The sequence below is a fragment of the Takifugu rubripes genome, chromosome 20 (assembly GCF_901000725.2).
Source record: "Takifugu rubripes chromosome 20, fTakRub1.2, whole genome shotgun sequence".
NCBI classification, from domain to species: Eukaryota; Metazoa; Chordata; class Actinopteri; order Tetraodontiformes; family Tetraodontidae; genus Takifugu; species Takifugu rubripes.
Window position 1 is genome coordinate 13561713 of NC_042304.1, and position 20422 is coordinate 13582134.

A 20422-nucleotide genomic window follows, 5' to 3' on the forward strand; every position below is an offset into this window, starting at 1 on the left:
TTGTCTTTGCCTCATAACTCTGAATGATGAAACCTCAGCAATGAAGATGGATGTTCGACTGTGTTTCCACCTCATCTGCCTGCTGCCTCGCTGTCTTAAGCTCTCCACATCACTCAGTCTCCAGTTATGCCAGGGTAAACTTCATGCCTGTACATTTGAATCTGTGTGTGTGTGTGTGTGTGTGTGTGAGGTTAGGTAAATAAGCAAAGCTTAAAAAGGAACCACAGGCAGCCACAGTTGTTCCACTGGCTGAATTTGAATGACTGAATGCTCATTATAGACTTAAATAGATGGCAGCTTGTGGTGTTTGTGTGTGTGTGTGTGTGTGTGTGTGTGTGTGTGTGTGTGTGTCTGTGTGCGGATAGGTTCTGTAGATCTTAAACATTGATTTCATTCTCACTTTCAGGGAAACAAAACATCAGAATCTGCAGCAGGTTTAACCATAATTTTGGCAAATCATTTAATTTACCTGATGGAATCACAATCCAGTTGTCCTCGTCTGACTTTCCAGCTCATTAACTTGTGAATCATCTGAGTTAAATTCCACAAGAATGTATGTCAACTCTTTTAAAGGGATACATAACACAGGACAAGCGTGCTAAGTTGTGCGTCCTCACCGATGTGAGAATTGTAACTTCAGAAAAGAGACAAAGGTAATCATTTTAAAATGTTGCACGGATGTACAGGGCTGTTTTTATGTCATAGCTCGAAGGTTCCAGGAACAGCTGTGGGGCTGTACAGATGTGGTGTGAGTGTTTGGTTTGTCCTGTGTCCTGTACTAGGTGGATCCGCCCCCCTCCTCAAGGATGGAGAACACTGCTCCTGAGCACATCTGGTGCTCGAGTCTCTCCAACTCCAATAATGAGAATATTTCATTTGTCTCTCCGATCAGCAGATCTAAAGATTTAATAAATGCGACTTCAACGAGCCAGAGCACGACGGAAGGTTTCTCGGACAAACCCGAAGACTTTTTGCAGGATTTGGGATTTGTTTTGTAATGGCTTTTCAGTCTCTTCAACACTTACTTCACCTGTTTGCAGATGAGATGCTTAATCTGTCCCCGAGGTCCGATCGCTTTTCCCTGCTTTTCTCCTGCTCTATTGGCTTTTCCATCTCACTCCAGCTTTGAAGCTTTAAAGTTCTCTTCTCCTGTGACTGACTGGATCACTGTGTAGCCTTCCTACAAGCCTGATGGATGCGTGTTGTGGACACAGTCTGACGCTGGGTCCAAAGCTACTTTATGCTGTTTGTTTACCCTATTGGTTATTGTCATTTGTTTATTTTTAGACCCTTTCCGAGGATGCGGTTCTGTCGGAGCTGAGACCTCAGCGCTGGTACCAGTTCAGGGTAGCAGCCATCAACAGCCATGGCAGCAGAGGCTTCACCACACCCAGCAAGCACTACATGTCCAGCAAAGGTGACGTCCTCGCATGGTCTTTGGAGCAGGGTTGTTATTGATTTATCTCTTGTGCGTGCGTCCAGATTCTTCAGTGAATTTCGAAACCCTGTCATGAGACAGTGAGCAGAACTGATTCCCACATTCCATTTGTGTCATTTCATTAGATTTTACACCTCTCAGAGGACAAGTAAGAAGCCATCCATTCTGTCTCATACAGGAGCAAAGCTATCAGGCAGTCCATAAAACACAGAGGATACTCACAAGGACATGAGCTCATGTTTGCATACACAGCGCGCACATACATGTACTCTGTTCATTCCCACTTGGTGCCAGAGTGAAATTCCGGGAGGGGAAGAGAGACCAAGACAGTGTTCTGTCTCACACAAAGACACTCCACAGGAGGTCCACGCCCTAATGCTTAACAGACTTCCATCACATTAGATCACATTGGTTTCGCGCCAGTATTTGGGAGCACATGGTTGTACGTGAGGGATGATTTTAAGTTGGACGAAGCTTTGGAAAGAAAAAAAAAAGGTTCTTTATCATATGAGTGCATTTGGAAGAGGTGTCTCAAACAGCTTTTTCCTCCACCTTCAACAAAACACCAAATCATCAAATTCTTTAAGACTCCACTGGGGTTTGGTAAATGTATAACCTGTAACAAGCTTCATTGGACATTTGGGACATGCGCTCTTTGGAGATCGTCACTGAAACAGGTGGTGGTTTTTTATTGTGAGAGGAACTCGTCACAATGGAGCGCCCCCCTGCTGTGTCAGGTCAGGCCATTCATGTTGGGGCACAGGAGTCAGACTGGAGCTCCATACTGTACTTTCTGTGCATGCAACCAGAAGCAGAGTGGGGAAAGAAAACCATACTATGCCTGAAATCATACATTATGCAGAGTTCTTGTTGAGTGGAACAGTCAAGGTAATTCAGCATACATGTGGAAGAAATAACAAGCCAATAACAAAACAACAAAAGAAGGCAGCTTAATCAATTTGTCCTGCAACCAGAGTAAAGCAACCTGAGATGTTTAACAATCTTAGGTTGACAACTCTTAGGTTCTACGCTCGAGGATCACATGAAGATTCTGACAGAGAAAAACAGAAATTTCCTGAGAATGTCAACCAAAACTGAGTATCTTACACACCTTGAGATTGGAGCAAATAATTCCATTTAGTTAATAAGAATAATAAAAAGATGCAATGTTCAGTTTTGACACGCACATTGATCAATACCCCCATTTAACTGCCTATGATTTTTAATGTAACACAGGCATGCTTTTTTGTACATTATTATAACTTTAGCATGCTAAGTTTCTTTACTACAGCTTTACTTCTTTAGTACTAGAAAGTTGTTCTATCATGTTTCTACAGTAGCCTGGAAGTGGACAAAAATGCTTAAACAGGAACTTTCTTCTATAATCTAAAGTGCTGAATTATTTTATTTAAGTGCATATGTGCACGTGCCCATCAAGATTACATTTGAGAGTATGAGAATGTACTTTGAGGACAAGGTTAAAAGGTTAAAGACACACTTCAACATTCTAAATACCATCAGATTGCAGTCAGGGTCTTCTGTTTCCAGCTCAGTGGTTTGATTAGTCAGGGGCTCGAGGTCAGAGGTCACAAATCAGGAAGCTGGTGTCAGGACGGCTGACGTTCCTCTGCTGTGACCAGATGCTAACCAGAAGAGAATTCAAGTTTTTAAGATTCTTTTATTCAGATGTACTGTCGTGGTTGCACAGGTCCTTCCAGCAGTCGTTCAGGGAGATTTTCCCCCACAAAAGCTTCAACTCGTGAACACAGACATCTAAAATTACCTCACTGGGAGACACTGAGAGTAAAAAAAGGCCTCTGCGAAGGACACGTGTGTTGATTCCAATCTGACAATCACTGCTGGCACCCCTCTAGATCCATAGAAAACCATATACACACATGCACACAGGCAACATCTTGCAGGCTTAACATGCTGCCCTAACTTTGATCTCTACATCTGGGTCAGCCAAGCACAGCCCCAGGCCTGTGGGAGGCCTGCCATGAGGGATGTACTTCTAATCAGATATATTTTGTAGTTTTAATCAAATACAGGATTGGGGTTTGAGGTTCTAATGGGATACAGAAGTGGTGCAGAGAGCTCAGGGTTTAATCTGGGAGGTAAACAGTGACTTAGTGGTGGTCGCCTTTGGTCTGTGTTGTGGCAGCTACTGAAAGTGGAGTCTTAAGCTTCTCTGGTATCATTAACCTTTCATGCTTTAAATCTAATTGTCATTGTAGAGTTGAAGGGGGCTGAGAGGAAATTAGCTTTTTTTCCCCTCTGGAATGGCTCCTGTATTTTCTCAGATGCTGCAGCGTATTAAAATCAAGCCATTACAGAACTGGCGCTGGTGAATCGCCTCCTCACTCGGAATCACAGCCCTAACCTCTATTAGTACTCACTGAATCTTAGCAGTAATCCTTCCTTGCCCTTGGGACATTAGCACGACCGCGTGGCTTGATTTGCCTCTAAAGATTCATCAGTTCTGGGGAACGTTCAGCGAAGAATATGTGCCACATTTAATAATTTAATGAGACATTCTGGAACTCTCCCAGCTGCAGGGTTCTCACAGCCATCTCTCTCTGCAGACCCTTCTCCTCCAGAGCCTCCAGTTAATGTCAGAGTGAGCAACCAGACTCTAGAATGGACAGGTTCTCAACCAGGGACCCAACTTGTGGAGAGGTAGTTCTTTCTCCTCCACTGTTGAGGATAAAATGTATTCTGCCTATTCCAGAATAAATGTAAGTTAAGAATACCATGCTTGGAAGTATTATTTCTGGAATCACATGTCAGGAAGTGCCTCTCTTTCTACTTTATTGCCAGAAAATTATTCACATCCATGGTGCTCATTGATGCCGTGTCCCCTCAGGTCGAGAGGAAGTGGAATCACAGTGGCGGTCTTATTAACTTGGGAACCCCCCAGAGAGGGAGACCTGCCGGTCCGCAACTACAGAGTCACCTGGATGGATCGAAATACACACACAACACACAAGCACACGCACACGCTGCACGCACACACACACAGTAACATGCACACGCTTCCTACCCACTCACGGCCAGTGGACCAGGGTAAAAGGGAGAGTAACGCCAGAGTGACTCAGGGGGTAAGGAACCATTTTAATGATATTTATAGAATTAATAAGAGATTTGAGCTATGAATGACACTTTGATGTCAACATACAGAGTCATAAGTGGATCAGAAAGTATTTCCAGTTATATAAATGTGGATTTTCGATGCTTTATGCTATCATATTGACCTTTTAAATACCTGCTATCCCATCACTATTGCAGACAGACACTATTATCTTCAGGGGACATAATTTTGTTGTAGCACCATGACAACACGAAGCCTTTACTGCTTCAAAACAACTTTGTCATGGAGATTGACAGCAGAGAGAGAAGTCTCCCTGCATTTAGATAACATTTAACTCAGGTTAAATCTGGAAACATCTTGACAGCAGGCCAGTAACCACAGCACGGTAACATTAGTGGGAGTACGTATCAGGTATCACTGAAGGAAATGGGACTTGTCAATTGTCAAGTCAAAGAAGAACAACTTAAAAGAACACAACAGGTCTATGGGCCTGTTATACTGAATTCAATGCAGTGGATTTTATGATGGTGATTATAGGTGTGATAAAGATGTGATTTTCTCACAAAACTACCCATAATCCTTGTAAACTGTGCAGATATTATAGCTTTGGCATCACGATTGCCTGATTAAGGATTTATTTTTCTTCTTTTTTATGTGTCCTCGCGAATCCTTTGTGCAGGATTTTTCAGCTTTGGGTTTTAAATGTTAAACGGTGAGGTTGACATTCACTTTGGGAGGAGAGCAAAAGAGAATTGAAAACATAAACAGTGTTCAAGATTAAAATGGGCGCACGCTCATAGGGACCTCGCTGTCCTAAGTAGCAATGGCGTTCCCAGACCGAGCCTGGTGGAGCCATTTATCTCGAGTCTGCTCCTCTGTTCTGCTTGGTTGGGAGGCCTGGAATTTAAATGAGCCCCCCTGACTAGTGCTTCTCATGTGCTGCTGCATCGATACACACAGACATGAGCATCAGACCATGGGTATAACAACTGGAAGCTAATTATCTTTATTATCACATAATACATCCAATAAATGTTAGGATCACATACAAAACAGGTGGGATTTAACGTTAAACTGGAGTGAAATATAGGATTGGAAAATCCACTAGGTGATTATACGTCAACTACTTATAATATATCAGCTACTTACATATAAAGACCGGTGATATTATGCATTAAAAGAGAAATCCAGGCTTGTCCTGCCACTGGTGGTTCCCAAATACAGATTCAAACACAGACGGACACACACACACGCACACACACACACACACACACAAACACACACACATTCTGCTGTACTGGCCATATGTTTTGTCTATCTTGAGTGTAATGGAAATACTTAAACCCACTTTCGTCTGCAGGTCACCAAGAAACCGCTTTTAACTTGCTTTTGTCTCATTCTCTTAAGTGTACACATATAAAGAATCGCATGCAAACATACACGCGCGCACTCAGTCCTTATCATCCGAGCATCTCTCTGTTGTGACTAACTCAAATCCACACAGACGTGATTGACTAAGAGCCAGTTAATGAGCTGTCAGTCAAACATTGGGCTAATTCAGAACAGATCTGGCCTGCCAGTCGGAGCGCAGGGCATACGCAACACTTGGCCGGGTGATGATGCTGGTCAGCGGATGACAAAAATGATGCGATCCAAAGTCGATGTCTTAACTTTGGATCGAAACCAAAACCAGTGTTTAAACCCTCATCAAAACCTTCCCGTTCTTTCTCTTTACCAGGCGCAGTGCGAGCTGTGGCTGCACGGCCTGCTGCCTGCGGCCTCCTACCTCCTGTCAGTCCAGACGGTGGCCTACTGGGGTCAGAAGAGGCTGAAAAGCCCTAAACTTCAAATCGTCTTCACCACAATAACCCAGAGAGGTAAACAGGGGGGGCTGATGTTAAGTGAAGGAATCAAAAAGTGATGTTTCTGACTCATGAGCCTGCAGGTGAACGAGAATCACTAACTGCTCACGCCTGACCGTATTCCTCCATCATGAAAATGAGTCCACAGTACAGCTTTAACTCTTTTCGAGCTGCTGCGTTTGATCACTGAGCATATTTTTGCCTGCCACTTTTCAACAACAGCACACACACATACACACACACACATACACTCACAACAGGAAGTGGTGATATTAACGGTCATCCCATCCAGGAGATATTTATAGGTGACCTTTTGGTCAGCTTGGTAGCAGATTATAGCCAGCTGTAGCTCAATTATCAAACCACACACTAACAGTTTTATATGAAACTCATTAAAATATTGCAATATTAACATTTGCCACAGTATATGTTTTAATAAAAGTGGGAATGAACGAGTTAACAGCTGCAGTCAATTCTTTTGTTGGCAGGCCCCACTGTGTTTAAATTCCATATGCTGTTTAATAATTGAACATCAGGGCTCATAATGTTTTCCTGATGTTGTTGATATAGTATTCACAACAGCTACTGTGCAGAGGACGCTTATGCTTATGCTCGTGCTTATGAGAAAATCTGATTCTCAGATAAGTCATCACATCAAAAAATGTCTGCCTTTCTCTCATCTAAGGTGAAGATTTCTCCAACGAGCTCCCTTCTTCCTCATCAGCTTCGTCTCCTCCGTCCACTCCATCTCTCTCCTCCTCCTCTTCCTCTTCCTCTGACCTGCCCCACTCCTCCCTTCTGCCTCACCCTGAATCCCCCCTTAACCCTGTCACCCCTGGCAACCTGCGCCTAGAGGTCGCTGCCCCTCATTACCATGACAACCAGCTGCAGGTCAAGGTGTTCTGGAAACTGCCGAACCACGGTGAGTTGATTTGAACGTTCCACATATCAGCAATCCTCAAGAATGTAAAGAAAACCTTTCACAAGCCAAAACCTTGACGTTACAGAGTCGTGATGACCCTGCCTTCACGTAGAATGTGTAGATAACTGTGGCTCTGTGGGAACCGATGCCAGTCGGAGCTGAAGCACCTTGACCCAGGCATAACAGTCCTCAGCTGTGCCTGCAGCTATTTATCATGTTTATCTGAAAACAGTATATCTGAAAACCAGACGTGAGACTGCAGACGTGGCCAGGTTATGGCCTGGCTGATGCCTTGGACACCCACAGCTTGTTGACTGGCCAAAAGCAAAGATATCGGACAGGTGGTGGTGTAAGAGGGAGCTGCTGCCTGTTGGTGATCATGCAGATCCACTCCTGTTTTGCCCATTACCATGAACAGCTTGATAAAATCTGTAATCTTCTTGGTGTCCAGGTCCATGCAAATTGTCATTAACCCTGGTTAGGTGGTCTGTGTAGTGGAGGGCACGGGCTTTGTGGGCCACCGCCTGCTGCATTCATTTATCTTTTTTTCTCTCGTACTGATGTCAACCTAATTGTGATGCGCATCATAGATTAGACAGACTGGCTCCAATAACAAAGAAGACACCTCCCCATCCCTGTTTATAACCCTGAGGGTTATGCGTTCTGCATGTGTTGTAGCGTTTTTACACAGATAAATAAAGCAGTGTTTTACTTACAGGCAAGCAGAGACACCCTGGCCCGTATGTTCTACGATGGCGTCCACATACCTGCAGCACGAATGTTTCCAGCACGGAAAAGACGACAACAGTCCAGGTTTAACTTCTCCTCTGGCTGCATGTGGTTTGATGGTTTCATGTGGTTCCTTGTCCCTTGGTTCCTTTGTGTCTCCTTTCTTATACTTAAAGTTCTGACATTTTTACATTCAAAGATGTCCACATATCTGTGTGTATAAAACCTGAAAATTTGGCCCAGAATTTCTTAAAAATTTCTTAAAATGCAGCTAATTCTGATGTTTAATGAGACCGGAGCATAACAAATACATGTGTTTAATAACTGTGTTTTTAGGATGTGTGTAATGCCTCAACCAGCTGCTTGTACAGCCTAAACCTGCTTTTCTTGTTAACCTGGATTAATCTTCCCTCTTTAGGGGACACATCATACTATCACAGGACTGTTGTTTGCCTGTAAGTACCGAGTTTCCGTGGCAATGAGGGCTGACCTCAGGTCGGAAGCAGTTGCCTGGGTTACGACCCCAGCATGCACCTCTGTCAGGGTCAGAGGAGGCAAAGGTTTACCCTGCAGCACTGAGGGTACATGCACACACACACACACACACACACACACACACACACACACACACACACACACACACACACAAAACCTCCCTGTAGTGTAGTTGCTCGTGATGTTAAAGTTAAAGTAAAGCAGTTCTTTCACCTCAGTGAAACACAACATTGGTAACTGTGAGTAATGTTTTCTAGCTCCAAAATGAATGATTAACTCCGCAAATTGTTTACAATGTGTGTCAACCAGTCAAAAGTCATACGTCAAACAGGATTCATGTGTTTGTTGCAGAGCGCCTCCCGTCCAGCAGGAAGGGTTTACTGCGGCCCGAACGTTTGACCGCGGACTTTGAGCAGATTAACGGCACCCTGCTCATGACTGTCAGATGGAGGATGTCCCAGCAGCAGCTGGAACCATCAGCGGTGGATGGTTTCCAGTTCACATGGACATTGCAGTCAGGTGTTACAGCAACTAAGGAGGGTCTGGAAGACACGCTCATCTCTCAGACGCAGACAGTCGCAGCGGTAATGATCTGATTTAAGTAACAAGACAAAATGGAAATATATATATATATATATATATATATATATAATATTGAACAGTTTTGGCCCAACATTTCATGTTTCTCCCCTTTTCATTGTAAATTTCATTTAATGTCAGTTTTAATAACTCTTCATTCTGCTCAGTCTCAAAGGTCAGTGTCAGTTCTCGGTCTTCAGGCTGACAGCGTTTACCAGCTGCAGCTCCAAGTGCTAACAGCAGGGGGCAGCAATGGCGCCGCTGTCTCCAAGACCATTCATACCCCAGAGGTCAACGCCACTCTTTGAGAGGTCATTTTAATTAATCACTGGTATCTAACGTTATCTGCAAACAACAGTCTTCATTTTTAATTGTGATAAATCCTTCTTCTGATCCCTTGTTTTTCTCTTCCAGACCCCAGCTTGCAGTCACCCTGTGATGTGTTGAGTTTGTTTTAACCACCCATTTCTTGACTGTCTGTCAGAAGGCAACATACTTTAACTTCATTTTAAATGCAGAAAACACGAGCCGAGCTGTAAAATGATCATGTAACATATTAATATTTTGTATTCTGTCTGTTTTGACTCTCTTTGGTTTTAATCATTCCAAACACTGGAAAATAAGAAAAACACATAAAAAATGTCTTTTCAGAAGTTAAACTATCCACAAATTAAGGATGTGTGTTTTTAAGGGGTGGGGGTAAGAAGTGTACTTGTTTCAACAGTTAAAATTGGACTAAGTAGTCATAGTCTTTGAAACATTTTAAAAAAAAATCTTTGTGTAAATGATAGTATTTTTCAAACACTAATGGTTGTAATTACTGCTGCAGTTTGGCAAGACATGCTTAAAAAGGGAGAGTTGGTGCGGAACTGCAACAAGTGCTTGCTTGTTAATGTAGCAATGTCTAATCACCAGACATGACAGTGGCCCTATACAGCCCTCTGTGTATAGACTGAGTAACACAAAGCATGTTTTTAACTGTGCAAGTAGGTACAATGTAAACCACAATATTTAGCATTTCACTTGGGTCTTGAAGGAAAATAAAATGTATCTGTATTACTGTGTTTTTAAAAACAAAACAAAATCTTCCTTCAAATATGTCTTCCCTGATACATTTTGGATCCTGTGTAGCTTTAATTTCCATTATGTAACACCACTTTAACTAATTAATGATATATGACATTTTATAGTTGTACAAAGCTACTGTACATCTCAGATTAATTGCATTACTTTTTTTAAAAGATGGGCAGATGTCATGAAACTTACATGCCTTTTTTCCTGTAATATATATTACATTTTACTTATTTTCTTGTGTGTGTTTTTTTGTTATATTTATTTTCCTGTCTGTTATTTTACATAATTAAAGATAACAAGATGTATTGTGAGTTGTATCACTTAATCTTGCGTCAGTATTTAATCATTAACTCTGTAAAGTTTTATAATATGAAATAAAGAAAATACACATTAAAATAAAAAGAAAAATGTGCCACATAAAATGAATTTATCTCATACTGCCACCTGCTGGACGTATTTTGTAATGCCTGCTGCAAATAGTAATTTCAACCTCTTGGCTTTTATTTCTAAAGACACCGCGTTTAAACACGAGTAAAGGGGAAAGACGCGTCGCACACACAGTGGCTGAGCGCTCAATCTGGCCAGATCAAATCGGAATATCCCGGCCAGATTAAATCGGAATATCCTGAGGCGGCCTGCGGTCGAGCCGGGGTGTGACGTCATCAGCGAGGGACGGCAGCTAAGAATGTGTCTTGAAATCGTTGTTAGCTGCTATTTCGTTGACAAGGTAGTGATCGTGCCCGTTTGCTTCGTTTTCGCCTCCCGTCGCCCATTTATCTTGATATTATTTACAGCTGCTCATTTGCTGCGCGTTAACAAAAAAAAGCAGCAACATTTCGACTGAAAATGGAAGAAGCGAATCAGGTCGCTGCTTTGTTTCGTTGGTATGTGTTTTGTCTGCAACTAGCTAGCTTTGCTAGCTGTGGTGGAAATAAGTTCTTCAAAACTTCCTGAAATGTGGTAGTTAAATGATGTGCTTCATTTGTTGTAAGACTATTTGAATTTTGGATGGTCTGTATTTATTAGCTCACTACCTACAGTATTGGTTCTAATGAATTACACGAGTAATAGGATTTTAACGAAATGTGGTGAAATATGAATATAACACAAGATTTCCAAAGATTGTTTTGCATGCATATTTGCATCTGTGCAACTTTTTAATTACTAATGGTAGTTATAATGGTAATAGAGCTATTTCTACATATATTTTTCAGGAAAAGCATTTTTGCAAATCTCGTCTATCTGTTGTTTGTTGTTATTATTCTGCACCATATACAAGTTATTTGCAAGCCAAATTAGTGCAAACAGTATGAAGCTATAATTTTTGAAATAATTGACACTGTTATTGTGTTGTCATGCATAAACTCAAACTCAATTCTTGCATGTTTTTTTTTTTATTAAGCAAAAATGTTATTACTGTACTGAAATATTTTTTTCTGGACAATATATATACATACATATATATTTCTGACTCCTTCTGACTATCTGGTTTCCATTCTGTCTGTTTAGGAGATGATGACGTTTGATGCCAAGTCTTTTCATCACTGAGGAACACACAATACCTTCTCTGTTGTATGCCGACTCATCTGTCACCACTCTGGTGGAGGAAAGGTTTATGACAATTTCTTAAATACACAGTGCAAAAGCTTGAGGAAGGAATGTAAATCATAGAAAGCGTATAATTATACATAAAATTCAGAGGCAAGAAGAGAACTTAACTGTAAAAGAGGGGGTGTTAGGGATGGGGATTATGAACCAAAGAAGGGCGTCATGGTTCACAGCAGCTCTGCATCCCCAATGAAAACAACACCATTAGCTTCACCTCATCTGACGGTTCCCGCGACAACACCACCTCTGCAAGCTGATTCTTCCCAATCTCCATCTGGAGATATTTCAGAAAAGGACCAAACCCAAACACCTGACACGTGTCACACTAAAGGTCTTCCTTCCAACTCAGAGCTGACCCTGGCCTGTTCTCTCAGTCCTACTACTGTTGATCCAACTGTTGTGACCTTAGCCAAAGTGTACGCTGCTGTAGATGCCGCGCCAACGTTTGTAGCCGTCGCTAAGCCTCTTGATACTAACCTGACCCCAGCATCACCCGCAGTGACACCATCCCCAAGCCAAGGCCCCCTCAATGGTCGTACATCCAGCAGAAAGAGGACTCCAAAGGCCTGTGACTGTTGTGGCCACAACAGTAAAGCACACAATGTCAGGGCCGCGGGCCGGGGGAGGGGAAGGGGGCGAGGAAGAGGGAAGGCAGGTAGCAGTGAAGTCTTTGACACTCCAAAGAGGAACGAACATGACCAACAGAATCATGTCAAATGTTTGAATTGGCCCAATGAGACAGTAAGGGAAATTGAGTGTGAAGGCTACGCAAGTGAAAAGGTGCAAATGACCAAAATGACAATATTAGTAGCTGATGGAACAGGAAGGAATGAAGAGAACAAGGATTACATGTCGGTGGGCGGTTCACTGATGGATGGTATTGAAGGGCAGCAGGACGGTGAAGATGTGCTGATGCCGTCAGGGGTGGCAGATTGGGGGAGGGGAGAAGTCGGAGTTACACCTGTAGCCAAAATGGAAGTCAAAGGTGGAAGGAGGGGGGGTTGTGGAGCTGATATGAAGAACTGTAAGACAAATGTCCTACCTCAAGTAGCCTTTGTGCAAACTCATGGACTAAACAGAGATGCAGAGATGGACCACATAGTGTCTGACTGGAGCTCAGATAAATCTGCGGAGAATGGAGACACTGTAAGTTTGTCTGACACTGAACCAGAAGAGGAGGCGAAGGGAGGTGCCGTGAATGCGAGCGGAATGGAAAATGGGCTGCCCCCCTATCTGGGCCCCCCTCTTTCCACTCGGGACCTTGACACGGAGATGCAGGTGGACCTGCATCCTGATGAAATCAACTCCCCATCATCTGTGTCTGTGTCTAACGGCAGCGGCTCGGCACCCACCAACGTGGGCCTCCCTGAAACACACATGGAGGTTCAAGCCGCTCAGTCGGATCCACATGCTCCTATGACAATATCCATCATAGACCACCTCTGGGCATTAAGAGACCACGGACTCTACTGTCTGCCTGGAACCTGGGAGAAGGACCTGGAACGAGCGTCGGGCCCAGATGGCAGACAGACGGAGGTTGAAGAGGAGAGCAGGGAGCATCTTATTGATCTGATTCATGGTGAGAAGGCAGTTGTTTATTATTCACATGAATATATGTCTTCTGTTTTATTTGGGACTAAATGGATCGTTATGTTTGCGCAACCAATTAGGATTAAAGACCTTTCAAACATACCTTGTTTTTCTTTTCCCATTAACATCATGGAACATATCACTCTCCATTTGATTAATATTTATGTTGTAATAATCTCTGTGATGCTGACATCCTCTCAGAGTTTCTGGAAAGCTTCTACATCAAGTATGGAAGTTTCATTCCTCTGAGTCAGGCCGATGTCCTGGAATACCTGAAGAAGAACGGCAACTCGGACCTCAGCCACAGGTTTTTAAAAGCACACACTTCCAGGCGGACACATACAGTTGGTGCGTTGAATCAGTGCTTCACACATCTGTTGAGAGAGAGACCAAACCTCAGATTTCCACTGTAAATCAAAGCACGCCTGATTCCATCATACAAAAATCTCAAAGAACTGAGGAGAGTTCAAAAGTTCTGGACACACATTTGTTACATTTTAAAGCTCTCTGCCATTTATCTTTAAAGTTTGGTGGCCTACATGCCTCCTCTCCCTGTTTTTGTTGTAGGAGCGTGGATCTCAAAGGGGAGATAGCTCGATACAGGGCGGGGCTGGCCTCTGCTCCTGTCGCAGGCTTCATGGTGATGTACAACAAACACAGCCTGAGCCTGGAGGACCTCGGCACCCTGGAGGAACAGAATTGGATAAACGATCAGGTAAAGAGGGCAGAAGAAGTGAGGCAGCCACGGAAAAGGTTGCTTTACTGATAAGGAAGTTCCTTTCCACAAAAATGGAACTGAATCCAGAACTCTTATGTTGGAACTTCCCTCTTTGCCTGTCAGATTATCAACATGTATGGTGAGCTGATCATGGAGAAAACCCAACACAAGGTAAACCAGGGTGTGTTTTTCCTTTGAATCACAGCTCACACTCACACACCGACTGTGATTAATGATTCTTTCATGATTCTCTCAGGTTCATTTTTTCAACAGTTTTTTCCACAAGCAGCTGGTTGCTAAGGGTTACGACGGTGTGAAGAGATGGACAAAAAAAGTAAGGAGGAAATGGGAATGAATTGGTTTTTAACGGTATTACTGTAGCTTAGAAGATATGTAACTCAGGATGTGGAGCCTAGTGGATAAATATGTCACAGTCATGAGTCGGGTTGAGAGCGGCGGTCGCCGCAGGAAGTTCTAGAGTTCTAAACATCAACGTTGCTCTGACAGGAGACACTTTAAGCATTTAAAAACACCTTAATCTAATTTGTGTCTGAGTAAACTTTGGGGATTTTTTCCAGGTGGACTTGTTCTCCAAGACGCTGTTACTATTTCCCATTCACTTAGAAATCCACTGGTCTCTCATTACGGTCACCATGGAAACCAAAACCATCAGCTACTATGACAGCCAAGGCATTGTCTTCAGACACACTACTGATGTGAGTGTCACTGAGTTCAGATTGGAGAAAAGCTGTTTGACAGCAGTGAGATGGTGACAGTTGCACCTTTAACGGCGTTACCTTTGGACATGGAGATGTTTTTGACCCCAGAACACCATTTATTACATCCAATAATGTCAGGTTTGTCATTTACCTTCAGAACATTATGAAGTATCTTTTGTCTGAAGCAAAAGAGAAGGAGCAGACGGCTTTCCAGAAAGGATGGAAGATTAGCATCATTAAGGTAAACTTTATATCATCTGCTTGAAGATGCACTTAAATGTTCTATAACTTTGAGTAAATACCTTCATTGGTGTCCTCCCCCCCCCCCCCCCCCCCCCCCCCTCGCCGCTGAAGGTTAGCATAACCACTCTTATCATGATATAGTTGAAGCCTCCAATGACCAGCTTTCTCACAGAATAGTCATGTGATCCGTCTGAGCCGTTCTTCTACTGGTTTGAGCATCCAAACCAGTAGAATTCTGGATTGTTTTGGGTCTGAATTGACTCTTTTTTGATGACCTGACCTGTTTCAAATCCCGCTGTCCTAAACAGTAACTGGAACACTGTCCTCAAACGTGGCTGGTTGCTCTAATCAGACCTTCAAGGTTTCACTTCAGGTAAAGGTTGATTTTGTTTGCTTTGCTCCACATAATTGGGGCGTCTTGTCTCCGCAGGGCATTCCTCATCAGAAGAACGACAGCGACTGCGGGGTTTTTGTTCTTGAGGTAACAGATTCTTCTTCTCCTTCCTCCCTTTCCCTGCAGCTCTTTTCATCTTTCTCTCTCATCATTGATTGCTATTCCTCTAAAGGCTCTGAAGACGCCGGAGGGCGTCTGCTTGCCGTCTACTTCCAGCCTTTCGGCCTCTCTGTGGATGTGGATTACTTACTGTTTTATCTGTCTGTCTCGTGCTCACAGTACTGCCGCCGTCTCTCCATGAAGCAGCCTCTGCACTTCAGCCAGGAGGACATGCCCGGCATTCGCAAGAGAATCTATAAGGAGCTGTGTGACTATGGCCTCAATGATTGATTGACTCCCAGATTCTGTCAGATGGTCTGCTTGACTGAGGAGCAGTTACATAAGCTATTTGGTATTCCAGAGAGTGCAGGGGGCCTGTCTTGTTGTCTGGCAGGCAGAAGAGTGACGCTTCAGCTGCAGCCCCGGCGAGCTCAGTAAGGAGCCGTCGCAAAGCAGATTTCTATTTGCATTTTTGCAAAGAACTACTGATGTGGCCCTCTACTGACCCACAGCAGATGCTGGATCCACATGGACTGACTTCAGTGTTCCAGATTTCATCCTGATGACCAAAGGACACAGAGCAGTGTTGGTTTGGACTTGCAGGCAAGTGTCGTTCCAGCCTGGACCAATGGGACGGAACCTTTGATTCTCAGTTTGAGTGGCCTTAACTCCCATACGGCCATTTTAAACTGATGTGTTTTTAACTGTTGCCTTTATATTGGACTCTGCAGCAGTCTCATTCTTACAGTCATGCTCACCGAACAGGTCAAGGACGGTAAGTTGCAGTGGACCAGCTGGAAAACTGGCACCAAACAGGCTAATGGCACATTTCACAGTTTAAGTCAGGGACGTAATTCCTCGGTCTTTTGCTTAAAATTTTAGGTTTTGATGCATTTCTCCACGTTTCTCTGCAAATCTGCTAAATTCTTTTTGTTCACTTCTGTTTTGCTTTGCTGTGATCACTTTTTTTTTTTTTTTTTTTTGCAGTTTTCATTATTTTAAACTCAATCCCTGCACATGCTGATAACCTCTATTTGAATCCAGCACTTTGGGTTTGCAAATGGGTGTTAATGCAGCAAAACAGCAAAGTTCCCATTCAGCTATAGAGGTTGTCATTTCCTTCACCACAGTGAAGAACACGTTGGCACAGCTGCCGAAAGGCTTCTGTCCATCCTCTTTTTGGTTGTTATCCTCACATGCATATGTATATTTAAAGATTGTATTGTACATTTGCGGGCCTATTACTGTACCTGCTGGCCTTGGCTAAAACCCCCAATTGTTCCTGTTCTGTTTTTATTATTATTGTTATTATTAAAAGGTTAAACTGTTGGCTTTCACTGTCAGTAATTATGGAAGTAAAATAAGTTCAACGTCCTTTCATACTGCCCACATGAAAGGAAGTTACAGTCATCTCCTATTCAAATAAAATCTGCAGAATGTACAGTAGAAAAAATGAAGCAGTTGCAGTATATCTATATCTAAGTATATCTATATATGACCACTAGAGGGAGCAACACGGCAGCATTTCTCCTGTTTGTCCCTGAGGTTGGGATCAAGCCTGACTGTTCTGGAGATTTCAGTATTCTGACATGGCTGCTTGCCTGCAGACTGAGGGATGTTTTTTTTTGTTTGTTTTTTAAATACGCTGAGTAACATCACACAGAGCCTTTAGTGTGTTGTTATATTCCAAAATAAATGACAAGTTGCTCCTGTTGACTTCCTGATTATTATGTAATTAACTCTGGACTCTGCACATCGAGCATCAACATTATTTGTCTAACCCAATTTCATGCTGGGGACTTAAAGCTCCAGCTGCAGTTCTGGGTCAAAGTGGGGACTTTTCCATGGAGAGCAGGGCCACTGTATTCAGCCTCCCCTGGCTATGGTGTTCCTGATAAAGGTAAAAACATCAAAACCTCCAATTTCTTTAACATAAACGCCTCTCCTGCAAACCTTTGTTGACCCTTTGACCCTGGTGGCTGTAGTGGGCATTGGGGTAAACATCTGTCCATATGCAGAGCCCATCCTGCATCACACATCTGGAAGATTAGCTGATCCTCAGGAGATTTTTCCTGTACAGACATGGATGCCAAGAGCTTAAGAACATATGTTTGGCCATGTTTTTCAACCTACACAAAAAACACCTACCCCCAAATAAAGACTGAGAAATAATGAAAAGGCTTTGAAGAATAAAAGCCTCATTTTACGAGTGACAGATGCGATAATTACTTTTTATCACATAATTTATGTTTACTGTGTCTCCTTTTTGTTTCCGACCAGCCAGAGCAATGATAATGGCTGCCACACGCGTTAAATGGAGCTGATTTAATTTAAACCACCCTAATGGCGTTAAGCGTGGACTCTGTGCAGTAATGGTGCATCATCTTCCACTAAATGTGATTCAGCTCCGCACAGAAGCTGTTGAGCTCCCTTCCATCAGCAGAATCGATGATGGGACCACCAGAAACCTGCGGCCTTCTGCCTGCTGGTGTTTTAAGAATATCCATGAAAAGTCTGTGAGAATCAGAAAACAAACCCCAAAAACCTTTACTCGCGCGTTCAACGGCAAACTGAAATCTCTTCTTCAAGAGACACAGAGAAGCACTCTCATAAAGGAAGAAAGGCCCAGAGTTCAGAGCATCGTAATTATTCAGTTCATTCACATTCATCCACGTGCACGTTGGCCTTTGACAGGTGAATATAATGATGCCTAATAACAAAGGCTCTGTCTCAGCCAACAGGCAGCCAACACGTGCGCTGCTGATTCATGACAACTGGTGAACAACGTTGACTGAGTGTTTCGGAATAATAGCATCACACAGTCAATACCCAACACCCTCCCCCCCCCCCCCCCCCCCACCCAACACCCCCCCACCCCACAAACCCAGCTGCCTGCTCTACAACAGATGGATTTTCTTAATCTCCCTCTTCATCCCCTCCAACTTTTCCCTCACTGTGTGAAGCTGCATCAGCTGTTTGACTGTAAATACCACCACACACACACACACACACACACACACACACACACACACACGCACACACACACACACACACACACACACACACACACACACACACACACACATTATGTAACCTCCTTTGCCATCATCCTGGTGCCCTTTAGCTGAATCCAAACACATCCTGGTGTCTTGTCTTCTCATCCTTCTCAGGTTTACTCCACAGCTGGTGGTTTTCCTTAGCTGCAGAAAACATCACTGGGCCAGTTTACATGACCGGGAGAGTCCAATAACTCGGAGTCATCACGTAATCGCAATAGAATTCAAGGTTTTCAGATGCACTTCAGAAATGCGTTAATAAAAAAAAAACCCAAAACGTGGTTTCAGTCTGTGTTGCGTTGGGAGAATGTGGGTGGGGAGTGATGTTAGCGGCTCATCAGCAACGTTCCAAAGCTAAACACCGTGTTTGGTTTATGATTTGTGTTTGGTTTGCAGATTCCACATATTAGAATGATGGTTTATGCATCTGTTTACATGATGACTTGAATTATCTGGTAATTCCAGACTGCAGACTATGGTCATGTGATCAGAGAAGCTGCCAACTCCTGCTGCCTTCTGTTATTGTCACACTGTGTCCTTGAGCAATATAAAAAAGGTTGTTGGTAGTTGGCAGACAACAGGCCGACGTCACACCGATGGTTAGAAGGAGATTTGAAGATTCTGCGTGTGCACCTAGAAATAAAAGGGACAAGAACAGAAATTCTCTTTCTGTCCTCCTCCATCCCAGAATAATTGTGCTTGAAATGATTGCATGACAAGTGGTTGAGGCTGGACTGCAGAGGCGAGTGGAAATCTTCATTTCTGAGGTTTATTTACGTTAAACATGCTGTACATTGTTAGACTGTAAACCTGTGCTCTCTCTCTCTCTTCTTCCCTCTTGTTTTACAACCAAAGTAAATATTTAATCGCTATATTTTTCTGGGTTAGTTGTTAATGGAGATAGAGGCATGCACATGTGTATGTGTGTAAGTGAGTGTCTGTGTGTGTGTGTGTGTGTGTGTGTGACTGAGAGAGTGAGAGAGAGAGAGAAAGAGAGAGTGTTTCATGCCACTTACTGCATGATGGTAAAAGCTACTGCAAGACTTTGCCTATAAATCTTTTCTGCAGTTTGTGTGTCTGTGTATGTGTGTGTGTGTTTACCTACCATCTGAGGACAATCTCAGAGTAAAAATGGGTTGCTACTCTTTGTCGGACCCATACTGCTTGTGTGTTATTGTATTCTGCCAGAATTGCACCAATCACTTGTTGGCTGATTGAAATAATGACCCGGTGGGAGTCCAGGATCACATTTTTACTGCCTGATTGCAGGTCTGAAATCGCATGCACAACTCAGTATTGTGCAACATATATATGTTTTGTTTTGCTCACAAATAAGTCTGATTGGGTCTGATTATATAGATGTGAACTGTTGCATTTATTGACAATGGCCAGTGTCAGATCCAGGAAGCTACTTTGGATTGTCCGTTTTTTTTTTCTCCTGTTGGGGTTTGCTCTTCTCAGGAAATATCCAGGTGCCAATATTACATGCTCCAGAAGTTGTCATTTTAACCTGTTCACCGCTACAAATTGAATGGTGTCTCCTACACATTTACATTGCAGGTGAAATCTCCAGGGAGATCTCACCTGCACTACCCACACAGTTGCCCTGTTAGACCCTCTTCTATCATACTGTTGAACTGCACAGATGCAGACCTAAGAATAAATCCCCCTGGCTCGTTACCAATCATTAGGAACCAACCCTGCTCACTCTGGCTCCACCTTTACCCTCTGCTACCATCTGGAAGGTGCTCTTGAATGGAAGACTTCCTTTATACACTCATATATCCACATGATTCTCTGGAAAT

General features: G+C 43.2%; 2 protein-coding genes across 7 annotated transcripts in view; both read left to right on the top strand.

The window, feature by feature from the left end:
* anos1b (anosmin 1b) overlaps nucleotides 1–10592 on the top strand; it is a 28802-nt gene extending 18210 nt beyond the window's left edge. The window contains exons 6-15 of one of the 2 annotated variants that reach the window (XM_011619755.2): nucleotides 1288–1417; nucleotides 4024–4117; nucleotides 4305–4539; nucleotides 6268–6406; nucleotides 7077–7313; nucleotides 8032–8126; nucleotides 8461–8623; nucleotides 8889–9121; nucleotides 9284–9447; nucleotides 9531–10592. In XM_011619755.2, the coding sequence (XP_011618057.2) occupies nucleotides 1288–1417; nucleotides 4024–4117; nucleotides 4305–4539; nucleotides 6268–6406; nucleotides 7077–7313; nucleotides 8032–8126; nucleotides 8461–8623; nucleotides 8889–9121; nucleotides 9284–9424 (1467 nt within the window). In that variant the 3' untranslated portion in view covers nucleotides 9425–9447; nucleotides 9531–10592. The remainder of the gene's footprint in view (nucleotides 1–1287; nucleotides 1418–4023; nucleotides 4118–4304; nucleotides 4540–6267; nucleotides 6407–7076; nucleotides 7314–8031; nucleotides 8127–8460; nucleotides 8624–8888; nucleotides 9122–9283; nucleotides 9448–9530) is intronic. The other variant, XM_003978439.3, reaches the window with a different exon arrangement.
* Nucleotides 10593–10846: 254 nt separating this feature from the next.
* On the top strand, nucleotides 10847–16890 carry LOC101066848 (sentrin-specific protease 3-like). Of its 5 annotated transcripts, none has more exons than XR_965873.2 (11): nucleotides 10847–11074; nucleotides 11700–13377; nucleotides 13590–13695; nucleotides 13956–14103; nucleotides 14230–14277; nucleotides 14363–14440; nucleotides 14685–14822; nucleotides 14983–15066; nucleotides 15499–15549; nucleotides 15742–15995; nucleotides 16074–16890. XR_965873.2 is itself a non-coding variant. In XM_011619756.2 (10 exons), the coding sequence occupies exons 2-10, from the start codon at nucleotides 11961–11963 to the stop codon at nucleotides 15850–15852; spliced, it is 2181 nt and encodes a 726-aa protein (XP_011618058.2). In that variant the 5' UTR covers nucleotides 10847–11074; nucleotides 11700–11960; the 3' UTR covers nucleotides 15853–16890. The 5 variants fall into 5 exon arrangements, 3 of the variants coding, with proteins under 3 accessions (XP_011618058.2, XP_029684429.1, XP_011618059.2); XR_003886353.1 differs by having other exon boundaries at nucleotides 16077–16890; XM_011619756.2 differs by having other exon boundaries at nucleotides 15742–16890.
* Nucleotides 16891–20422: the final 3532 nt, after the last annotated feature.

Coding starts and splice junctions, on each gene's coding strand:
- LOC101066848 (XM_011619756.2), top strand. CDS start 11,961: ATGGTTCACAGCAGCTCTGCATCCCCAATGAAAACAACACCATTAGCT. Junction 14,441..14,684: donor TGAAGAGATGGACAAAAAAA/GTAAGGAGGAAA, acceptor GATTTTTTCCAG/GTGGACTTGTTCTCCAAGAC. Junction 14,823..14,982: donor TCTTCAGACACACTACTGAT/GTGAGTGTCACT, acceptor ATTTACCTTCAG/AACATTATGAAGTATCTTTT.